The sequence below is a fragment of the Trichoderma atroviride genome, chromosome 1, assembly GCF_020647795.1.
Source record: "Trichoderma atroviride chromosome 1, complete sequence".
In the NCBI taxonomy this organism is placed as follows: Eukaryota; Fungi; Ascomycota; class Sordariomycetes; order Hypocreales; family Hypocreaceae; genus Trichoderma; species Trichoderma atroviride.
In genome coordinates this window covers 4,778,221-4,794,853 of record NC_089400.1, presented here as the reverse complement: position 1 = coordinate 4,794,853, position 16,633 = coordinate 4,778,221, and the positions used below count along the sequence as shown (strand labels likewise).

General features: G+C 52.6%; 8 protein-coding genes across 8 annotated transcripts; 4 read left to right on the top strand and 4 right to left on the bottom strand.

The window, feature by feature from the left end:
* The first annotated feature begins 225 nt into the window (after positions 1 to 225).
* TrAtP1_001731 (uncharacterized protein) lies at positions 226 to 3,025 on the top strand. The gene is made up of 3 exons (XM_014085178.2): positions 226 to 866; positions 977 to 2,122; positions 2,192 to 3,025. Exons 1-3 carry the CDS (start codon positions 676 to 678, stop codon positions 2,703 to 2,705), a joined length of 1,851 nt encoding a protein of 616 aa, XP_013940653.2. The 5' UTR covers positions 226 to 675; the 3' UTR covers positions 2,706 to 3,025.
* A 144-nt stretch (positions 3,026 to 3,169) lies between these two features.
* On the top strand, positions 3,170 to 3,625 carry TrAtP1_001730 (uncharacterized protein; the record flags this gene model as incomplete). Its single annotated transcript, XM_014085856.2, has 1 exon — positions 3,170 to 3,625. One exon carries the CDS (start codon positions 3,170 to 3,172, stop codon positions 3,623 to 3,625), a length of 456 nt encoding a protein of 151 aa, XP_013941331.2.
* A 60-nt stretch (positions 3,626 to 3,685) lies between these two features.
* On the bottom strand, positions 3,686 to 6,540 carry TrAtP1_001729 (uncharacterized protein). The gene is made up of 3 exons (XM_014085857.2): positions 6,329 to 6,540; positions 6,054 to 6,255; positions 3,686 to 5,944 (listed from the first exon to the last, which is right to left on the bottom strand). Exons 1-3 carry the CDS (start codon positions 6,353 to 6,355, stop codon positions 4,140 to 4,142), a joined length of 2,034 nt encoding a protein of 677 aa, XP_013941332.1. The 5' UTR covers positions 6,356 to 6,540; the 3' UTR covers positions 3,686 to 4,139.
* Positions 6,541 to 8,448: 1,908 nt separating this feature from the next.
* On the top strand, positions 8,449 to 9,966 carry TrAtP1_001728 (uncharacterized protein; the record flags this gene model as incomplete). The annotated part of the gene is made up of 3 exons (XM_014085858.2): positions 8,449 to 8,471; positions 8,534 to 8,602; positions 8,685 to 9,966. The coding sequence occupies 3 exons, from the start codon at positions 8,449 to 8,451 to the stop codon at positions 9,964 to 9,966; spliced, it is 1,374 nt and encodes a 457-aa protein (XP_013941333.2).
* An 85-nt stretch (positions 9,967 to 10,051) lies between these two features.
* On the top strand, positions 10,052 to 10,635 carry TrAtP1_001727 (uncharacterized protein; the record flags this gene model as incomplete). Its single annotated transcript, XM_066111124.1, has 2 exons — positions 10,052 to 10,443; positions 10,551 to 10,635. The coding sequence occupies 2 exons, from the start codon at positions 10,052 to 10,054 to the stop codon at positions 10,633 to 10,635; spliced, it is 477 nt and encodes a 158-aa protein (XP_065967197.1).
* A 574-nt stretch (positions 10,636 to 11,209) lies between these two features.
* Positions 11,210 to 12,617, bottom strand: TrAtP1_001726 (uncharacterized protein; the record flags this gene model as incomplete). The annotated part of the gene is made up of 2 exons (XM_014085141.2): positions 11,210 to 12,388; positions 12,510 to 12,617. 2 exons carry the CDS (start codon positions 12,615 to 12,617, stop codon positions 11,210 to 11,212), a joined length of 1,287 nt encoding a protein of 428 aa, XP_013940616.2.
* A 437-nt stretch (positions 12,618 to 13,054) lies between these two features.
* Positions 13,055 to 15,170, bottom strand: TrAtP1_001725 (uncharacterized protein). The gene is made up of 4 exons (XM_066111123.1): positions 14,411 to 15,170; positions 14,045 to 14,301; positions 13,552 to 13,981; positions 13,055 to 13,449 (listed from the first exon to the last, which is right to left on the bottom strand). The coding sequence occupies exons 1-4, from the start codon at positions 14,535 to 14,537 to the stop codon at positions 13,337 to 13,339; spliced, it is 927 nt and encodes a 308-aa protein (XP_065967196.1). The 5' UTR covers positions 14,538 to 15,170; the 3' UTR covers positions 13,055 to 13,336.
* A 630-nt stretch (positions 15,171 to 15,800) lies between these two features.
* Positions 15,801 to 16,290, bottom strand: TrAtP1_001724 (uncharacterized protein; the record flags this gene model as incomplete). The annotated part of the gene is made up of 2 exons (XM_014085121.2): positions 15,801 to 16,176; positions 16,232 to 16,290. 2 exons carry the CDS (start codon positions 16,288 to 16,290, stop codon positions 15,801 to 15,803), a joined length of 435 nt encoding a protein of 144 aa, XP_013940596.2.
* Positions 16,291 to 16,633: the final 343 nt, after the last annotated feature.

The following is a 16,633-nucleotide window of genomic DNA, read 5'->3' as shown; positions in this document are numbered from 1 at the left end:
GCCTGCTTCATCCAATAGTGGGGGTCCTCTTCGGTGTCGATAGCTGGCCTGGGTCTATTTATGGAACCATACATTGATTATACAAGCAGGATTCTGTCAAGCCCAAAGACCTGGCCTGAGCTGGCCGTTGCTCGTATCTGCAAAATGAAAAAGAAAGCCATGTTTCACTCACGCAGATGCAGGCAATGCTCCAAATGGCAATGATGAGCCCGTACCAGCTCACCTCTTAAGGCCGACAAAAGACATCCAGAAACTCTAAAATCAAATCGCGCATAATAATGCAGTGTTCTGTAAGCGATGCTGCTTGTGCAGACATGAAATTTTGAAGCCTGCCTGCATGCATGTACCAGTACAGACGTCGAGGCCGTCGAGCTGCCTCTGCCCAAGGTAGATGCACTCGACGGACAGGTGCCGCTAGTGAACTTAAACCGCAAACTTTATATCGGCATCCGAGCAGCATTATGTAAGCACCGTCCCACGAATCTGCGAGCCTTGTCTCGTGCGCTGGGAAAAAAAAGAGGCTGCCCCGCCATCCCCGCCAATCCCAGGCCACGAAACCTGCTGCTAGCTGGTTGCAGAACAGCCTGGCCGCTGCGAAGACACCTTCAGTCTCCAGGCGGATGAGAAGACACTGATCGCAGCCAGACGCCGAAGCGACCAGAGGCGCATCTGACAATGGACATCACTAGCTTCATCATCCAGGGCCGCGACAAGGCCCTGCTCTACGGCGACTACTCCACCTACCACGGCCAGCTGTCCAAGCGCCTCCTCAACTCGCGCAGGAAGCTGGGCACCGTCACCAAGAATCGGGGCAAGTTCCGCAAGGCCGAGCAAGCGACCGCCGAGGACGTCAAGACAAACAATGAGTATGAGATCATCCTCCTGTCCCTTCTGCCTGCCTTTCTCCTCCTCCCCTGCCTCTTATTTGCCGTCTGTGGCTGCAGTGGAGCTGACCTGGCCTTGCCGCGCTTCCTAGACATGTCTACGTGCTTCTCCTTACCAGCGAGCGTGCCTGGGCGCAGGCAATGAGCATCAAGGCCGCCCATTCGATTGACCAGAGGGGAATTGTCGGCCGTGCCCGGTCCCACATTGTCTCGCGGCTCGAGAAGGCGGCTCGAAGTGCCGAGCAGGTTGTCCGCATCCTTTCGCAGACCGACATCAGCGGGGCCACCACCATCGATGTCCTCGAGGCCCAAGCATATGCGGCCCTCGTCCGAGGCGCCATGCAGTTTGAGAAGAACAGCTGGGAGTCGTGTCTGAGGAGTTACGCTACAACATACGTCATCTACAATGCGCTGGCCACCGCTAGCAAAAGCGACCTGTACAAAGATTTGCTCTCTGAGACCGTGGAGCCGTCAATCCGGTTTGCTGCGTATCAACTCAAGACACCTCGCACGGTTTCTGCTGCTACCCTTGCAAAGAATGCCTTTCCGCGATCAGACGACGCTCTAGTTCAGGAAATCAACCGGATTGACTCCACTCTTCTCGGCGAAGCGCAGCCAGAGTCGACAGATAACATTGCGGGAAGCGAAACTGCTCCTCAGACACTCAATTGGCGCCGCCACCAGGTCCAAATTGAAGACGCCCAAATAGCCACAGCTTGGGCAGCTGTCAGTGAGGCCAAGGAGAGGCTTTCACAAGCTGTGGCCGAATCTCAGGACAAGGGTCTCCACGAGGTAGCTGCTGCTTATGACGAGATTCTAATAGCCACACAAGATGCCGTTGATGCTACAAAGCAAGCAATTGATGATATCAAGGCAGACGGTGTCAGCCAAAGCGACCCTAGAATGCAACGGTTACAGATTACACGCACGGCGGTCAACTATGAGATGATTAGCTGGAGAATCGGTCGCAACCGCGTTCTTACAGGTCTTCATGATGGAGCTACAGAGGAGTATGGCTCACTAAGAAGGAGAAAGAAGAGGGACGCAACATCGGAGGAAGCAAAGAACGAGAGGGAATTGCCGTCTGGCAAGAAGCTGGCCAAGCTCAAGGAGAAGGGTGCTCTCTACGATGGAATCCTGCAGAACTTGGAGTCCATCAGGGAGCTGCCTGGTGTGGCTGCCGATGAAGAACTTGCTGCACGGATTGAGGCCTATGAGCAATACTTTATCGCATTAAAGTACGTACTGTTTCATTAACCCTGGAGACATGACCAAAATCTGAGCAGATTGCTAACCAAGACGCATAGGCACCTCGCCGTCGCCCGGTCACACGCCATCATCGGCAACTCAGCAAACGCCTTGGCTCTCATCAACCGTGCTCTGAGTTTCAGCTTCAAGGCCGTCGCCAAACTTCCAAACGCAGAGGCCCCGTCTGACGAGCTCCCCTTGAGCCTTGACATATCCCCTGCTTCCGTCAAGTTTCTAGAACAAGTGATTGATGGCGAGCTGCAGCGCCACCGTGCCATTGTCCATGTCGATAACCTGCGGAAGATGCAGGCTCAGAGCGAGGAGTACAAAAGCCACGCTCCTGTTGTCGAGAAGTTGCACGAATATCCCTTTGGCGGTGTTAACCTCGATAATGTTGTCCAGTTTCCTCCGGGTCTGGAGGTGATGCCCGTCAAGCCCATTTTCCTCGACGTTGCCTGGAATTACATTCAATATCCTCAAAAGGAGGCTCAAGCGGGCAATGCCCAAGCCACCCCTGATACCGAGGCTGAGAAACCTGCTCAGAAGAGAGGCTGGTTTGGCTTTGGGAGGTGATGGACTTGATTTACGCAGCTGTTCTACCTCTTTACAAAATTCTAACAAAATATTCTCCCTTGTATTAAGATCAATGTCTAGGGATTAGAAACCCGGTGACCGAAGAGACTGATGACCGTTGTGCCTTTTTTTTTTTTTCAGTGCCAAACGCATGTTGGAGCTTGTCTCAATAGTTGATTGTCATGCTAATTAAGCTTGGATTGTCTCACGGGCAGTCACGTTGTGAAATCGCGTGTCTGGAATGAGAAGGGGGGATGAAGCGAATATAGCAAACAGGGGAAATATTTAAATTCCTGACCCGCCCAATGACTTTGTCTCATGGACTGTTGTGTTTTGTTTGAATTACTATTAAATCCACCGGCTCTAAAGAGAAATGAACAAAACACTACCGTTTTTTCTCTTCTCATCGTTCATGAAGCATATCTTCTTATCTTCTCATCTTCATATCCTTTCTACTCTCCGCCATGGCCTCTACAAACTTCATATGCACGATCCTTCCCATCTTCCTCTGCATGTCCATAATCTTCTGCCTCGTCGTCTTCACGTTTCGCGCCACCGCGCATCATGTCACGTTGCAGCGCGAACCGACCAACAACAACAACAACAACACCTCGCCATGCCCAGAGATGGTGCTAGATGGGGCTTCTTCGCCGGACTATCTCACCTTGCGCACTCAAAAGGATGCCAGAAGGAAAATGACCAATATTCGCAATGTTTTTCTTTACGACGAAAGGGTTTATATTGGTGATGAAGAAAGTGGTTTACAACCTTTGCTGCCGGGCGAGTTGTATGATGATCCGCTGGTGCAGACAATGTCGGATCATACTGTTACAGGACAGCATAAGAACATGCAGAAGAAAAACTCAATCAACTGGCATGGGACAAATACACTAAACACGTCATGGGGGTGGATGGCTTGAAAGCTGTGAATCAAATCATCACGTATACATATGACAAAGCCGCTGGAGCACATCCAAACACAAATAGAGGGGAGAAAATCATTATTCATCTAACTACCTATCCCACCAAGGGTCTCTTTCTCTTTTTTTCTTCAGTTTGTCCCTTTGTCCATACCTCCCACCTCCCAAGTGACCGTGCACATAGTTCAATGCTTCAAATAGAAATGATAATAATAAATAACAAGAGACAGAATCTCCCGGAAAGTGTTTTTGATGCTCCAACGCCTGTTCCGCCAGCCAATAGGTATTAACGACATTGTGAAAAAGAAAAGAGATAGAAAATAGGATCAAGTTGCATAGCAGCTTAGGCGCGATATGAGTACATCATAAATACAACAAGAAGGGGGGGTCTATGCCGCGCCCCGTGCTTCTTTTGAATATCCGAACAGTAAATGTGATTTTGATACATGAGAAATTTCTTCTTTTTTTAAATTGGATTTTTTTTTCTTCGCTCAGGCTCTCTCCAAGATCCACCTTAAGGCTTGGTCTCGTCCTTCTTCTCGCCCTCGTTGGACTGCTCGCCAGACTGCTGCTCAGAAGCGCTCTCGCTGCGGGCCTTGTGCATCTTGTCGAAGAGGTTGAGGGAGGCGACCTGGAGCTCGTCGGTCTTCTCCTTGATCTCAGCGGCGGTGGCAGAGCTGTCACCGGACTGGATCTTGGTGATGTACTCGCGGAGAGAGGCAATCTTCTCACGGAGACCGTCGGCCTCGGCCTTGTCGAGCTTCTCGGCATACTCATCCAGGGCACGCTCAGTGTCGTTCAGGACGCTGTCGGCGCGGTTGCTGGACTCAATGGCGGACTTGCGCTCCTTGTCAGACTCGGCATACTTCTCGGAGTCCTCAACCATCTGCTGAATCTCGTTGTCAGACAGACCAGATCCAGAGGCGATGGTGATGGACTGGTCCATGTTGGTGGACTTGTCCTTGGCGTGGACGTGGACGATAGAATCGGCGTCAATGTCGAAGGTGACCTCGATCTGGGGAACACCACGGCGGGCAGGAGGGATGCCAACGAGCTGGAAGTTTCCAAGCAGCTTGTTGTCCCTGACCAGCTCACGCTCACCCTGGAAGACCTTGATCTCGACGGCAGTCTGGGAGTCGGCGGCAGTGGAGAAGACCTGGGACTTCTTGGTGGGGATGGTGGTGTTTCGGTTGATCAGACGGGTGAAGACACCGCCCAGGGTCTCAATACCGAGAGACAGAGGGGTGACGTCGAGGAGGAGGAGGTCCTTGACCTCACCGGAGAGGACAGCACCCTGGATAGCAGCACCCATGGCGACAGCCTCATCGGGGTTGACGGACTTGGCGGGGTCACGGCCGAAGATGGACTTGACGGACTCGGCAACCTTGGGCATACGAGTCATACCACCAACCAGGATGACCTCCTGGATGTCCTTGGCCTGGAGACCGGCGTCCTTGAGGGCCTTGCGAACGGGCTCGATGGTTCGGGTAATGAGGGGGTCGACCATCTTCTCGAGCTGGGCACGAGTGAGCTTCAGGTTGATGTGCTTGGGGCCGGAAGCGTCGGCAGTGATGAAAGGCAGGTTGATGTCGGTCTGGAGAGAAGAAGACAGCTCAATCTTGGCCTTCTCGGCAGCCTCACGGATACGCTGGATAGCCATGCGATCACCAGCAAGGTCGAGTCCAGAAGTCTTCTTGAACTCGCCAACCATGTAGCGAACCAGGTGGATATCGAAATCCTCACCACCAAGGTGGGTGTCACCGTTGGTGGACTTGACCTCGAAGACGCCGTTCTGGATCTCGAGGATGGAGATATCAAAGGTGCCACCACCAAGATCGTAGACGGCGACAACGCGGTCGGCCTCCTTCTCCAGACCGTAGGCCAGGGCGGCGGCAGTAGGCTCGTTGACGACACGGAGAACATTGAGACCGGCAATCTGACCGGCATCCTTGGTGCTCTGACGCTGAGCATCATTGAAGTAAGCGGGGACGGTGACAACGGCGTTCTTGACGGGCTTGGACAGGTAGGCCTCGGCAGTCTCCTTCATCTTGTTGAGGACGAAGCCACCAATCTGAGAGGGAGAGTACTTCTGGTCACGAGCAGAGACCCAGGCGTCGCCGTTGGAGTGCTGGACAATCTTGTAGGGGACCTCCTTGATGTCTCGCTGGACCTCAGCGTCCTTGAACTTGCGACCGATCAATCGCTTGGTGGCGAAGAGAGTGTTCTCAGGGTTGACAACAGCCTGTCGCTTGGCAGCAACACCGACCAGACGCTCACCATCCTCGGCAAAGGCAACTACTGAGGGAGTGGTGCGGGCACCTAGAGATTGAGAGAAACATGTTGTCAGCAAAGCGCAAAGGCGACTGAGGATGCAATCAATGACCGAATGAGCCGATCACCAGCGGCGCCAAGCAAGAATGTGACTAACCTTCTGCGTTCTCAATGATGCGGGGTGTCTTGCCCTCCATGATGGCGACGGCAGAGTTTGTGGTTCCCAGATCGATACCAATGACGGCACCCTGGACCTTGCCGTCGCCCTCAGCAGCTGTTGACTCATAGCGAGCAAACTTGGCGACTGGCGCTCTGGCAAAGGCAGCCGAGCGAGCGGCGAAGGGAGTAGCTCGGGGAAGCTATTCAGGCGATGCTGTTAGCAAGCATTCAATGCGGGACGCTGTTAACTCGGCATGTGTTTTTAGCACTTACAGCTCTGGAGAATCGCGCAGCCAACATGACGAATGTGAATTGGGGGGGGTATACAATGGATGAGGAAAAAAAGAGAAGAGGAAAAAGAAGGACACGCGATCCGAGAAAGAGGAGATGGAGGTGTTTAGATATGGAGAGAAAGAATTGGATGGATACTCGAGAAGAAGATGGTGGAGAGACGAATTTTTTTTTTCCGCTAGCCTTGGAAAAGCCGCAACTGGTGCTGTGAGTGGTCGGCCATAGAAGCCGACAGAAAGAGGCAACGAAGGGCCCCGGTCCCGTAGTCCCGGGTCTAGGCGGGCGGAGCAAGTATTGATCCGGCAGGCATTCCCGGCGTGAGGTCATTCGGGCGCTCGAGTAATGTACCTCCGTAGTAGGCGATTAGCCGTTGATGGCGGTTGATACGGACCTTAATTGATGCATGGCAGCCTCGGTGGGGACGGATGGATGGATCTATCGAGAAGCGAGCCGCAGGACAAGCGAAACAAAAAAAAGAGAGAGAGCTGAGAGCGAGAGCTAAGCAGGGGTGAATCGGCACGATGAGAGCTATAGCCAAGGCTATGATCGGCTCAATATCAAAAATGTCGTTGCACTGTTGACTGCCTCTGCTCTGGAATACTAACAATGATATTGATCTACTGGAAGAGCATTGCAAAGCGGACAGCGACGATTGCTAAGCTATCGATCTACGCAGCCCGGTGTACGGCATGAAGGAGAGGCTTTTGTGCAAAGCAGCCCAGCCCAAACGACACCACAAACCACATATACTGCATGTATGAAGTACTTCGTACAGACGCAGGCAAACATGCAATGCACTGCTGCCCCATGTCTCGAGCAACGGCCCCCGCAACCTGCAGAGCCCGACAACCCTGTCGCTGCTCTCTTTGCTTTTGCAGCTACGTCCTCAATGGCCGTGTCAACAAGCCAAATACCACTTGGGGGCCAAGTTGATGCATGCTTTATTGCTTTCGAGATGGCTCCGTAGCTGAAGCTAGCACTTGTTGCCACAGCCTGTGTCACGTCTGCCGGGGAGCTGTCATGTAGTTCCCAAGGTATCGAGCACTCCTTTGCTTCGATAGTAGCATTCGACTAGAGCACTGCTACCGTACTAAGGCATTGATTGCAGTAGGCTCTCGGCCAGGCGCTGAAGCGAGGCGACTTCATTGGGCTTGGTAACATGTCCCATGCATCGTTGCACATATACGGCGCACAGCAAAGTAGACTTACTCGTGCCAGCATATAACACATCACACAGCTGCAGGCTGCACATTCAAATGCATATGCTCTGAGAGACCACTGCCAGTACTCATTCCTATTGTACCGACTACTGCTACCTGGGTATATCAGAACGAGTCTCGCCAACTCTCTCTTTGATCCAGCTAAGTTGTAAGCAGTGACAACATCACTTATAGTGTAAAGCAGCATCTTTCCGCTCTTGTTCAAACTGTCAGACGTCATTTATCCACTTCTCACCATTCCGCGGTTCGTTCTATCCGGGGAGCCGCTGTAGCGCGCACCTTAGCACGACTGCCTCTTCCCCAGGCCAAAGGTTTAGGGTACTTGTGCGACGCTCCAGCGGGCGATAAGGCGTCGATAAGGCGCAAAGGTACCCTGTACGGCACTGCAGCTGCGCTGCGACCTCACTAAAGGCCAGTGCAGGCTCCGGCATAAGCCCGCCACCTCAATCTCAGCCCGCCCAGGCCTGTGTTTTGCTTCTTGCTTCGCAACCCAATCGCATCACGACGCTTCTCCTCACGCCATCTCCCTTCTCTTGCTCTCCTCCCCCCCTTTTCTTTCGACACTTCTCTGTGCCCTCGCGCCAGCACCTCCGCGCTTTGCTTTTATAACAAGACCATCTCCTTGTCTCCTTGCTTGGAGCATTGACTCGGCTTCTCGGTCCTGCGGCATCCTTCCTCCGGCTCGAGATCCTCTTCTTCGAGGCACGCAACATATTTCCACAACAGCGTCATCACCGAACCCAAAGTGGTATTATATCTTGGGCATCTTTCTTGTGCCTGGTTTCGCCTTCTTTTGGGTGCTGCAGCGCACGCAGCTGGGCCCATTTGGCCATTGGACTGGATCTAATGCAATACGACGAGTTATCCGCGGACAACGCAAGCATGGCTCGCAGAGACGATGAATCGTGAGTCCTATCGCTCGCCTCGCCAAGCTGATTAACCACATCAATGCTAAATGGCCATGCAGTTTCGTTTTCTCCGACCGCCTCATCTCCAGAATTCAACGCACGCACTTCCGGGTTCCGGTTCGCTCACAGTACGTCGATATCCTTGGTCTTCTGATACCTTGAGCTTCAGCTTATGTCAGTTACTAACCCATTGGTTCCACTTGCGTCTAGACATTGGCAGCTGCGCTCCCTCATCAGTGCTGAGAACAATTACAACCTCTTTTACCCCGGCGGCGTTGGAAGCCGCCAAGTCCAGCGGCTGAATACCCAGGCTCGCAGCTGCGAAACTATTAAGCATCTTACGTTTGCACCGCGGTGTCTTGTGGGCGAGAACGGATGGCTGTGCTGTGGCAGCGAGACAGGCGAGTTTGTGGCTATACGGCTTGACGATGAGGATGGCCAAGCATCGGACACCTCCCAGAACGCTACTCTTGACTCGGCTTCTGGGGCCGGCCCCTCTCTGACCGGCGATGAGACCATAACCTCGCCCGAGGAAGCTGCGCTCAACATGCTCACAACTGCGGCTCAACAGGCGCACAAGGTCACCGCAAAGAGCATGAAGCTCGCCAAAGAGCGAGTCAATTGCATCACGCTGTGGTTCCCTCCCCCCAACGGCCAAGGTTTACCCCTCAGCAGACATGCCTACGATGAGCCCGTAGCAGTTCTAGCGAACAACGATCGAACTGTGGCCATTGTTAGTCTGAATGAATTCGAAGAACATGAGGACATTGAGCCCCTAGAGGTTGTCCAATACCCAGACTTCGTTAACAGGGCCATCATTTCGCCTGATGGGCGCCTCCTGATTGCAATCTTGGACGACCCATATCTATACATTCACCGGCGTGTTCCAGTTTCCGCAAACCCCGGGCAATGGGAGCTTCGGCGGAGGATCCTGCTCAGAAGCCAGAAAAAGGATGACAAGACTGATAGCCGCGGAAGCTTTGCGGCGTCCTTCTCTGCGTCTGGCACCTATCTTGCCGTTGGAACTCAGCACGGCACTATCTCGATATTCAACGCGACACAGTTGGAGGATGAGACGGTTGACCCACTCATCACCACCTTCCAATCTTCCCGTCCTAATAGCGGACCGGGAGCCGTTCGGGACATGGCTTTCTGCCCTGGCCCGTACGACTTGTTGGCATGGACTGAAGATCGCGGCCGCATTGGCATTGCCGATGTGAGGCACAACTTCATGGTCCGGCAAATTATTGATCTAAATAAAGAGGAGGAATATGAGCACATTAGCATTTTCGATACACAGACTATTGATCCGCGGCTGCTGGAAACTCGGATGAATAGGGGAGAGCCCCTGAACCCCCCTCTTACGGCTACGAGTTTCTTCACGGCTCAAATGATGCACCAGCCACTGACGCCTGCCGAGACTAGGGTCCTCGAAGCAATTCAGAGTGAACGCCGGCGCCGAGAGAGGGGCAACCCCCCCTTTTGGCGATGATCGAGGCAGCGGGCTGATCCCGGCGACATCCTCATTCACAACTCGAGCCGCCCGCCAGGGCACCAACTCTGGTCCAAACGACCTTATGAATGTCTACAGAGACCATCGGGAACGAGCTCAGGAGCGGGTTCGTAATGCTCGCCAGCTCATGCGGGAAAACAGCGGCATGGTCAGTGGACGGGCAGATCAGCGGTGGATTGAACGCATCAACGAGATGATGGCTGCCTCGCGGGAACAGCGAGAGAGACAGGATCAATCGTATCTCTCCGTGCTTGAGATTCTCCAAGCCCGGGAACGGGCCTCGGCAGAAAGTGCCATTGATGACCGCCCCATTCCAGGCATTCCTACTCAAGTAGCAAGCCGTTGGGAGGAAAGCGCCGTGAGAGGAACTCTGGCACCCGATCACGGGGTCTTTGAGGTCCCACCCTCGCCAGATAACACTTCAGGACTGTCCTGGAGCGCAGACGGCACCATTCTGTGAGTCTTTAACCGCCCTTGATTACTTTGTGCCCACCTATCCTTGCCTAGTTCAAGTTGTTTCTCTGCCATTGGTTACTAAAGCTAACAAAATTCATCTTTTTTAGCTTCATTGGTGCTCAAAATGGCATTTACCAATTGCGCGTAGACCTCTATGCCAGGCAGTACTACAACAGCATTTCAATGCGCTAATACGACCTCATCTGCCGAGGCACAGAGAGACCTGCTGGTAAAGGCGTCATACCCTCATGACAGAACATGCATTTTTTTCTTCTATTTTATTGCACGTGTAGCAGGAATTGGATGGCGTTGGCATTCTCTTTTTATTGTGTCCAAGGCACAGCAAGCTGCCGATTTGGGCAGCACCGGGAAGAAAAGTTTAGGAACTCTCTTTGCACTTGACTGGCTGTTGCTTTCTGCTTAACCTTTTTCCCCTTTCTCGTTACACTTCTTCTTCCTCTTATACCTCACTCCTTTTTTTAATGGCCTCTGAAATTGTTATCTATGAAACGGAACGGGCTGTTGAACACGTTTTAGTCGATGTCTCTTTGTTGCCCCTTTTCACCTTTTTCTTCTTTATATCCAAGTTTCTTTTGAGCCTCTTGGGCATGCAGATTTGTTGCTGGGTTTCGGCTATTCAATGTATATGATATCCGGGTTCTATGAAAATTGCAGATTTGTTTCTTTCTGTTTCTGCCAACTACTTGCTGATGAAAGTGTTTGATGAGGTGATGTGTATGCATGTGTATCTCTGCGGGTATAGGCATCATGCATGCACTGACTCGGCAGTGCCTGACTGGCTACCGTATAATAGCTGGTCCACCATTTCTGCAATGGCAAGGCTGCTCGTCAATCCGGGACTCTCAATGCCCAGAAGATTCACCCAGCCTTCGTACCCTTGTTCCTTTCGAACGATGAAATCATTAAAATTCTTGTCCGTAGCCAACGCCGCGCCCTTGGGAGCAAGCTTGGGTCGTATGCCGGCATAGTCAGGCACAAGAGCACCGGCATCCACTCCCGGAAGATACTTTTTGATCTCAGCAACCGCCTGGTCCAGCCGTGAGGCGCTGGGCGTCAAGTCATTCGGATCGTCCACCCACTCGACATCTGGGCCGAAGCGAATCCGCCCGGCCAGGTCGAGCGTGAGATGCGTGCCGAGTCCGCCCGCGCCCGGTTCAGGGGCGGGGTATATGAGGCGCGAGATGTTGGGCCGCGAGGCCGAGTAGGAGAAGTAGTTGCCCTTTGCGTAGAAGAGCTGCTTGTGCTGCGAGGGGGGGACAATCATGTTGTGGACGGCGACGGCGCCGAGGCCGGCGGCGTTGATGAGTGTTTCGGCCGTGATTGTGGAGATGTCGCCGTCTGGGCCGTCCGAGACGTCGATTTCCCAGCCTGAGCTGCCGGGCTTTGATGATGCCGCTGAGGAAGACAGGGCTCGGATGGCCTTGACGGGAGAGCCGAGAGCGACAACGCCGCCGGCATCTTCAAAGAGGCCCTGGAGGCACAGCATCAGGCCATGCGAATCAACAATGCCCGTCGTAGGACTCTCCAGCGCGCCAGCTTCAGCTCTGACACCCTCCCCATTCTCTTCAATTTCCTTTTGGCCAACCCACCTCACCGGCACGCCAATCTCATCTCTACACAACGCGTAGATCCTCTCCAACCCTTCCCTCTGCGCCGCATTCTGCGCCACGAGCCATTTGCCCGTCCTCCTGTGCGCAACGCCATGCGCCTCACACAGCTCGTAGAGCAGGTTCCGCCCGCGGACGCAGAGCCTCGTCTTGAGGCTGGATTTGCCGTAGTAGATGCCTGCGTGGATGACCTCGCTGTTGCGCGACGAGGTTTCTGTGCCGACGGCGGGGTGGCGCTCGATGAGGACGGTGGAGGAAGAGGAGTGGCGGGCGAGGTGGCGGGCGATGGCGAGGCCGACGACGCCGCCGCCGATGACCTTGACGTGGATTAGCTTTTTGTGGTTTTGTAAAAGATTATGCAATGGTGGTTTTGTCATTTATTGTGTAGTACGTAAAAAGGTCACTTGGCGTTGTGAACCCTTATGCTCATTCACTTACCGCATGAGTAAAGTCTGCTTTGACAGCTGCAGTTGAGCTGAAATTTGAGACTTGGACATGATTGCGGCTGGATGGCCAGACCAATCTCGCTGCTCTCCTTGTCAACATTTTGTTTTTGTTATTATTGTTTTTCTTGGAAAAAGAAGCTGAAGAAATGTAATGGATTGAAGAAGCTCTTGGACTAATTTCAGGGTAAGTTGGATGCTGAGTGCGAAGCTTTATGATAAAGTAAGGCGGGCCCCACTTTTAACCCCGGAATCAATTCGATAGCTCCAACATGAAGCTGTCAGGTAGGAGATTATGATGAATAAATAAGGAAAATAGAGTCTTGTTTCAAAGAAGATGTCCGTAATTCAATTGATTCATCACCAGACGTGGTTGTAACCAAAGCCGAGGTTGAGGTTGCCAATGCCCGTAGGTTTCCGATGTGACTTGGCCTATTGCGTTCTCGGAGTCTTGGATCTGCAGCGTTTAGCCTAGAACTGCGGTCCCGGCAACGCAACGTTTACATAAAATTGACAATGAAGAGGGAACTTGATTTTATTGAAAACTGAATTGTCCTCTTAAAGTATCCCCGTGCTGGTCTTGAATTTAAAACATTCTACTTCGTCCTAGACGCCAGCTAAACCACCAAACCGCGACCATCGCGTTTGCAATACCTGCGTAACAGAAATTCAGAATATGTTTGGCTCTCATGTTAACAAAAAAAGAAGTAATTAGAAAAAAAGATGACCGCCAATCTCAAAGAGTTATTCAGTTTCACGCCCATCAACCACAATCCATGGTTGGCCACATAATGATAAAATAGATTCATAGATCAAGGCCTCCTATGCTGCAGGCTCGACCTCTTCAGCCGAGGTTGATGCTCGACTGAGATTAGAAGATACTGAAGGCTCGTTTGGTATGGGAGAGCTGGTTGATAAGTCGTTGACTTGTTTTTCTGAATTGCGCATAGCCCAAGTTAGCATGTATACATATGTGATAGTCGTATGGCCAGCAATTTCCTCATTTAGGCAGCAGAGACGAAAAGGTGACAGCTTACCCAATTCACGAATCCGATGCCGGAGCATCTGATTCTCGCGCGTCAACATCTGCGTCTCAGCTTGATAGAAAGCGCTCTCATCACGGAACAGGGACCAGTCACCGCTCTCGGCGCTGATGGATGTTGCCCGCAGGCGGGGTGAGGCGTTTCTGCTCGGCGTCCTAGACCGGCGCTGCATGTCGGCGCGGGCCATCTCCATGGAGTTTCGGTGGTGGGGGAAGATTGGCGATCGGGAAAAGGAGGAGCTGGACGCTGACGGGACGTGGTTGCCGGTTGGAGATTGAGTATTAATGGGGACGGGAACAGGCAGCGATCGAGGTGCTCTCTCGGAGCCTGCGGCAGCCTCGTCAGCAGCAACTGCTTGTGGGTGGCTTGCTTGAAGGCGCTGAAGCTCCAGCTGCTGTTGCCGGATCATGTTTAGCAGTCGATTCTGCCAAGAGCAGGTAGTTAGCTGTGTTTGTTCATTCATCGCGATGGGTGCAGGATGTCTTACGACGTGGCCCTCCTGCTCTGCCTCAAGCTCTTGGTGAAGCTCGCCCAAGCTTGGAGTTCTGTGGTGACGGCCCGTGTCTGGCGGCAGGCCAGCGCCGCTGATGGGCTGCGGGCTCGCCCGTATGGGATCCTGTTGAAACATCTCGCCCGGCGCGGGCACCGACGGGTCGTTGAGCTGGAGGTTCATGAGGATGGTTGATCGTCGCCGACCGGAGGAGGGAGAAGGGAAGCCGCGGGGGAGGGAGCTGTTGGAGGATCCTGGAGAAGGTTCAGTGGTTAGAGACGGAATAAGAATAAAGGGTTGAGAAGGCGGAATCGAGCCATGTATATCACAAGGCCAAGCTCTGACTCGCTGGATCCGACGTACTGCGTGAAGTTTCTCGGTGAAGGCCGGAGTTGATAGCTGCTGCGGCCTGTAGGGAGATGGAAGCGGATCGAGGCGATCCAGTGGGGGACTCGGAGCGGGGCACGGAGACGTCACCGTTGGCCGCCATAGTCTGGTAGCTGCGCGTGACAAGAAGATAATTGCTGCTGTTTGCGGATTGTTTGCTGGTGGCACAGGAAAGAAGAATAAGATCGAGGCGACTTTGGATAGCAGGTACCGTGGTGAAGAAACAGAAGGCAGGTGGTATATAAAAAGGTTAATTGGTATTGAACGGTTGATTGATGTTGATCCGAGGAAAAAGGTTCGCCCGTTGCTTTGTTTGGCTCGGTAGGTATCTGGTCAGTTTAAGGTTGTGCTGAATTATTCCGTACGGGGCTTGGCTCAGCGCCGCTGGAGGAGGAATCGATCGGCACAGGCGAGCCAAAGTCGAAAGATAAGTCAAAGAAACGTCGCCTCTGGTGCCGCAGCGTTTTTTTCTTCTTTCTCTTATAGATGTATCTTTTGCGAATTGTTGAGGTGTGGTAGCTGGAGGCAGGTACATGCGCTTACCCGTTGGATGGAGTAGCACGTGTGATGCCTGAAGACGTAATGGCTGTTTGTGGGTTGATTGAGAGACGAGGGACCAATGCAGTGAATGGATAGAGCGATGCGATTGGGAATAAATACAAAGAGATGCAGACGTGCGGTACAGTATGAGAACGTGGGTCTGGTTATTTTATTGCTGGGCGCAAAGCTTAAGGCTTACAAAGTGCGTGACGTGCCGCTGATCACCGCTTCGAGAATATGCGGGCGAAGGCGAAAAGCCGATGGCGAGTGGTTCGAACCTCGAACCACCACCGGCACTGGGAGGAGTCATAGGGTCAATTCAGTTGCTGCATCCGTCGACGCCGTAGAGGACGCCTAGAGCCCGATGTGGCCATCGTTTTATGACACTCGGCTGTATTTTCTGTTCTCGGCAGGAACATGTTCTACTATAAGATATAATTGATGCCATGTCTGTGGAATTGGCGACTACAGCCCAAATGCCTATGTTAATTGACGTCTGAGCATGGAGCTCCACGGCTGATTGATAATACGGTTATATCCAGTCTTCACTAATAAACACTCGGCAGCCGGAGGCTTGTAACCGTGACGCCACCAACATGGGGTAGTAAGTGCACATTTGCCAGTCCTAACATCAACTCAATAATAACGGGGTCAACACGTTCCGAGTGCTCTAGCCGTGATGTGAACAATTGGGCTTCTAGACGGTTCATTTTTGTGGGATTTATTATTAACCAACTAATTACATGCCTTCATCTTTGCATCTTGCTGCAACATGCAAGCCAAAGTACAAATGATAATGCTCTCCCCCTTCAATACTAGTACGCCTTTATGCGCTCGGCATATACTCTGGATCAATCACCACCAGTGCCGCCAAGCCGCCCTCTTCCACAATCTTGGTATCGACAACCATTGACGCGAGGATCTGAGCCGGCTCCGTGGTGCTAAAGTTGTCGCTCGTTACGTGATGGCATCCAGGAGCCTCGAAAAAGGTGCCGCCCGCGGGAATCACGTACGTGGGACCGTCATTCATCTTGTTCAAGACCGCGCCTTTGAGGACGTAGACGCTGACACTGGCGCCGGCATGGGTGTGAGGCGGCGTTGAAGAGTTTGGCGGGAAGTCGACCAAGAGGCCGACGGAGGACTTTCCGGGGCTGTTGGGCAGCTTGTTGTTGAAGACGATGTTGACTTCGGGCATTGGGCGGCTGTATATTCGTAATGTTAGTGAATGGGGAATGGACGTTGGTGGTGGGAACTTGCCCTGGCTGGTATGGCACGTCGTCAACAACCTGGTATTTGTCTGAGTGTGAGTCGCACATTGTGACGATGTGGTGTTGTGGTGTTTATTAGTGGTGTTGTCAGTTGATGTGGTTGATGTGTGGTTGATGTTGTATAATGCTATATATCCAGCTGTCAAAAACACAACGCCGACGTCAAGGCTATATATATCCCGTCTTTTCCGCCGATCAATTTCTTCAGATTTCTCCAGATTTCTCCAAATCTACAAACTCAATACCCCAACTAAAGACAAGTAGCATCGGATTTTGTTGGCCGATTCTTTCGGTGGCTCGGGAACCCGTAACGGCAACCCGCTGTGGTCGAGCGTGCATCTCAACCACGAACTTTTCTTCAGCTTCTGCAAGCCCGGTGGTAATGCAGACG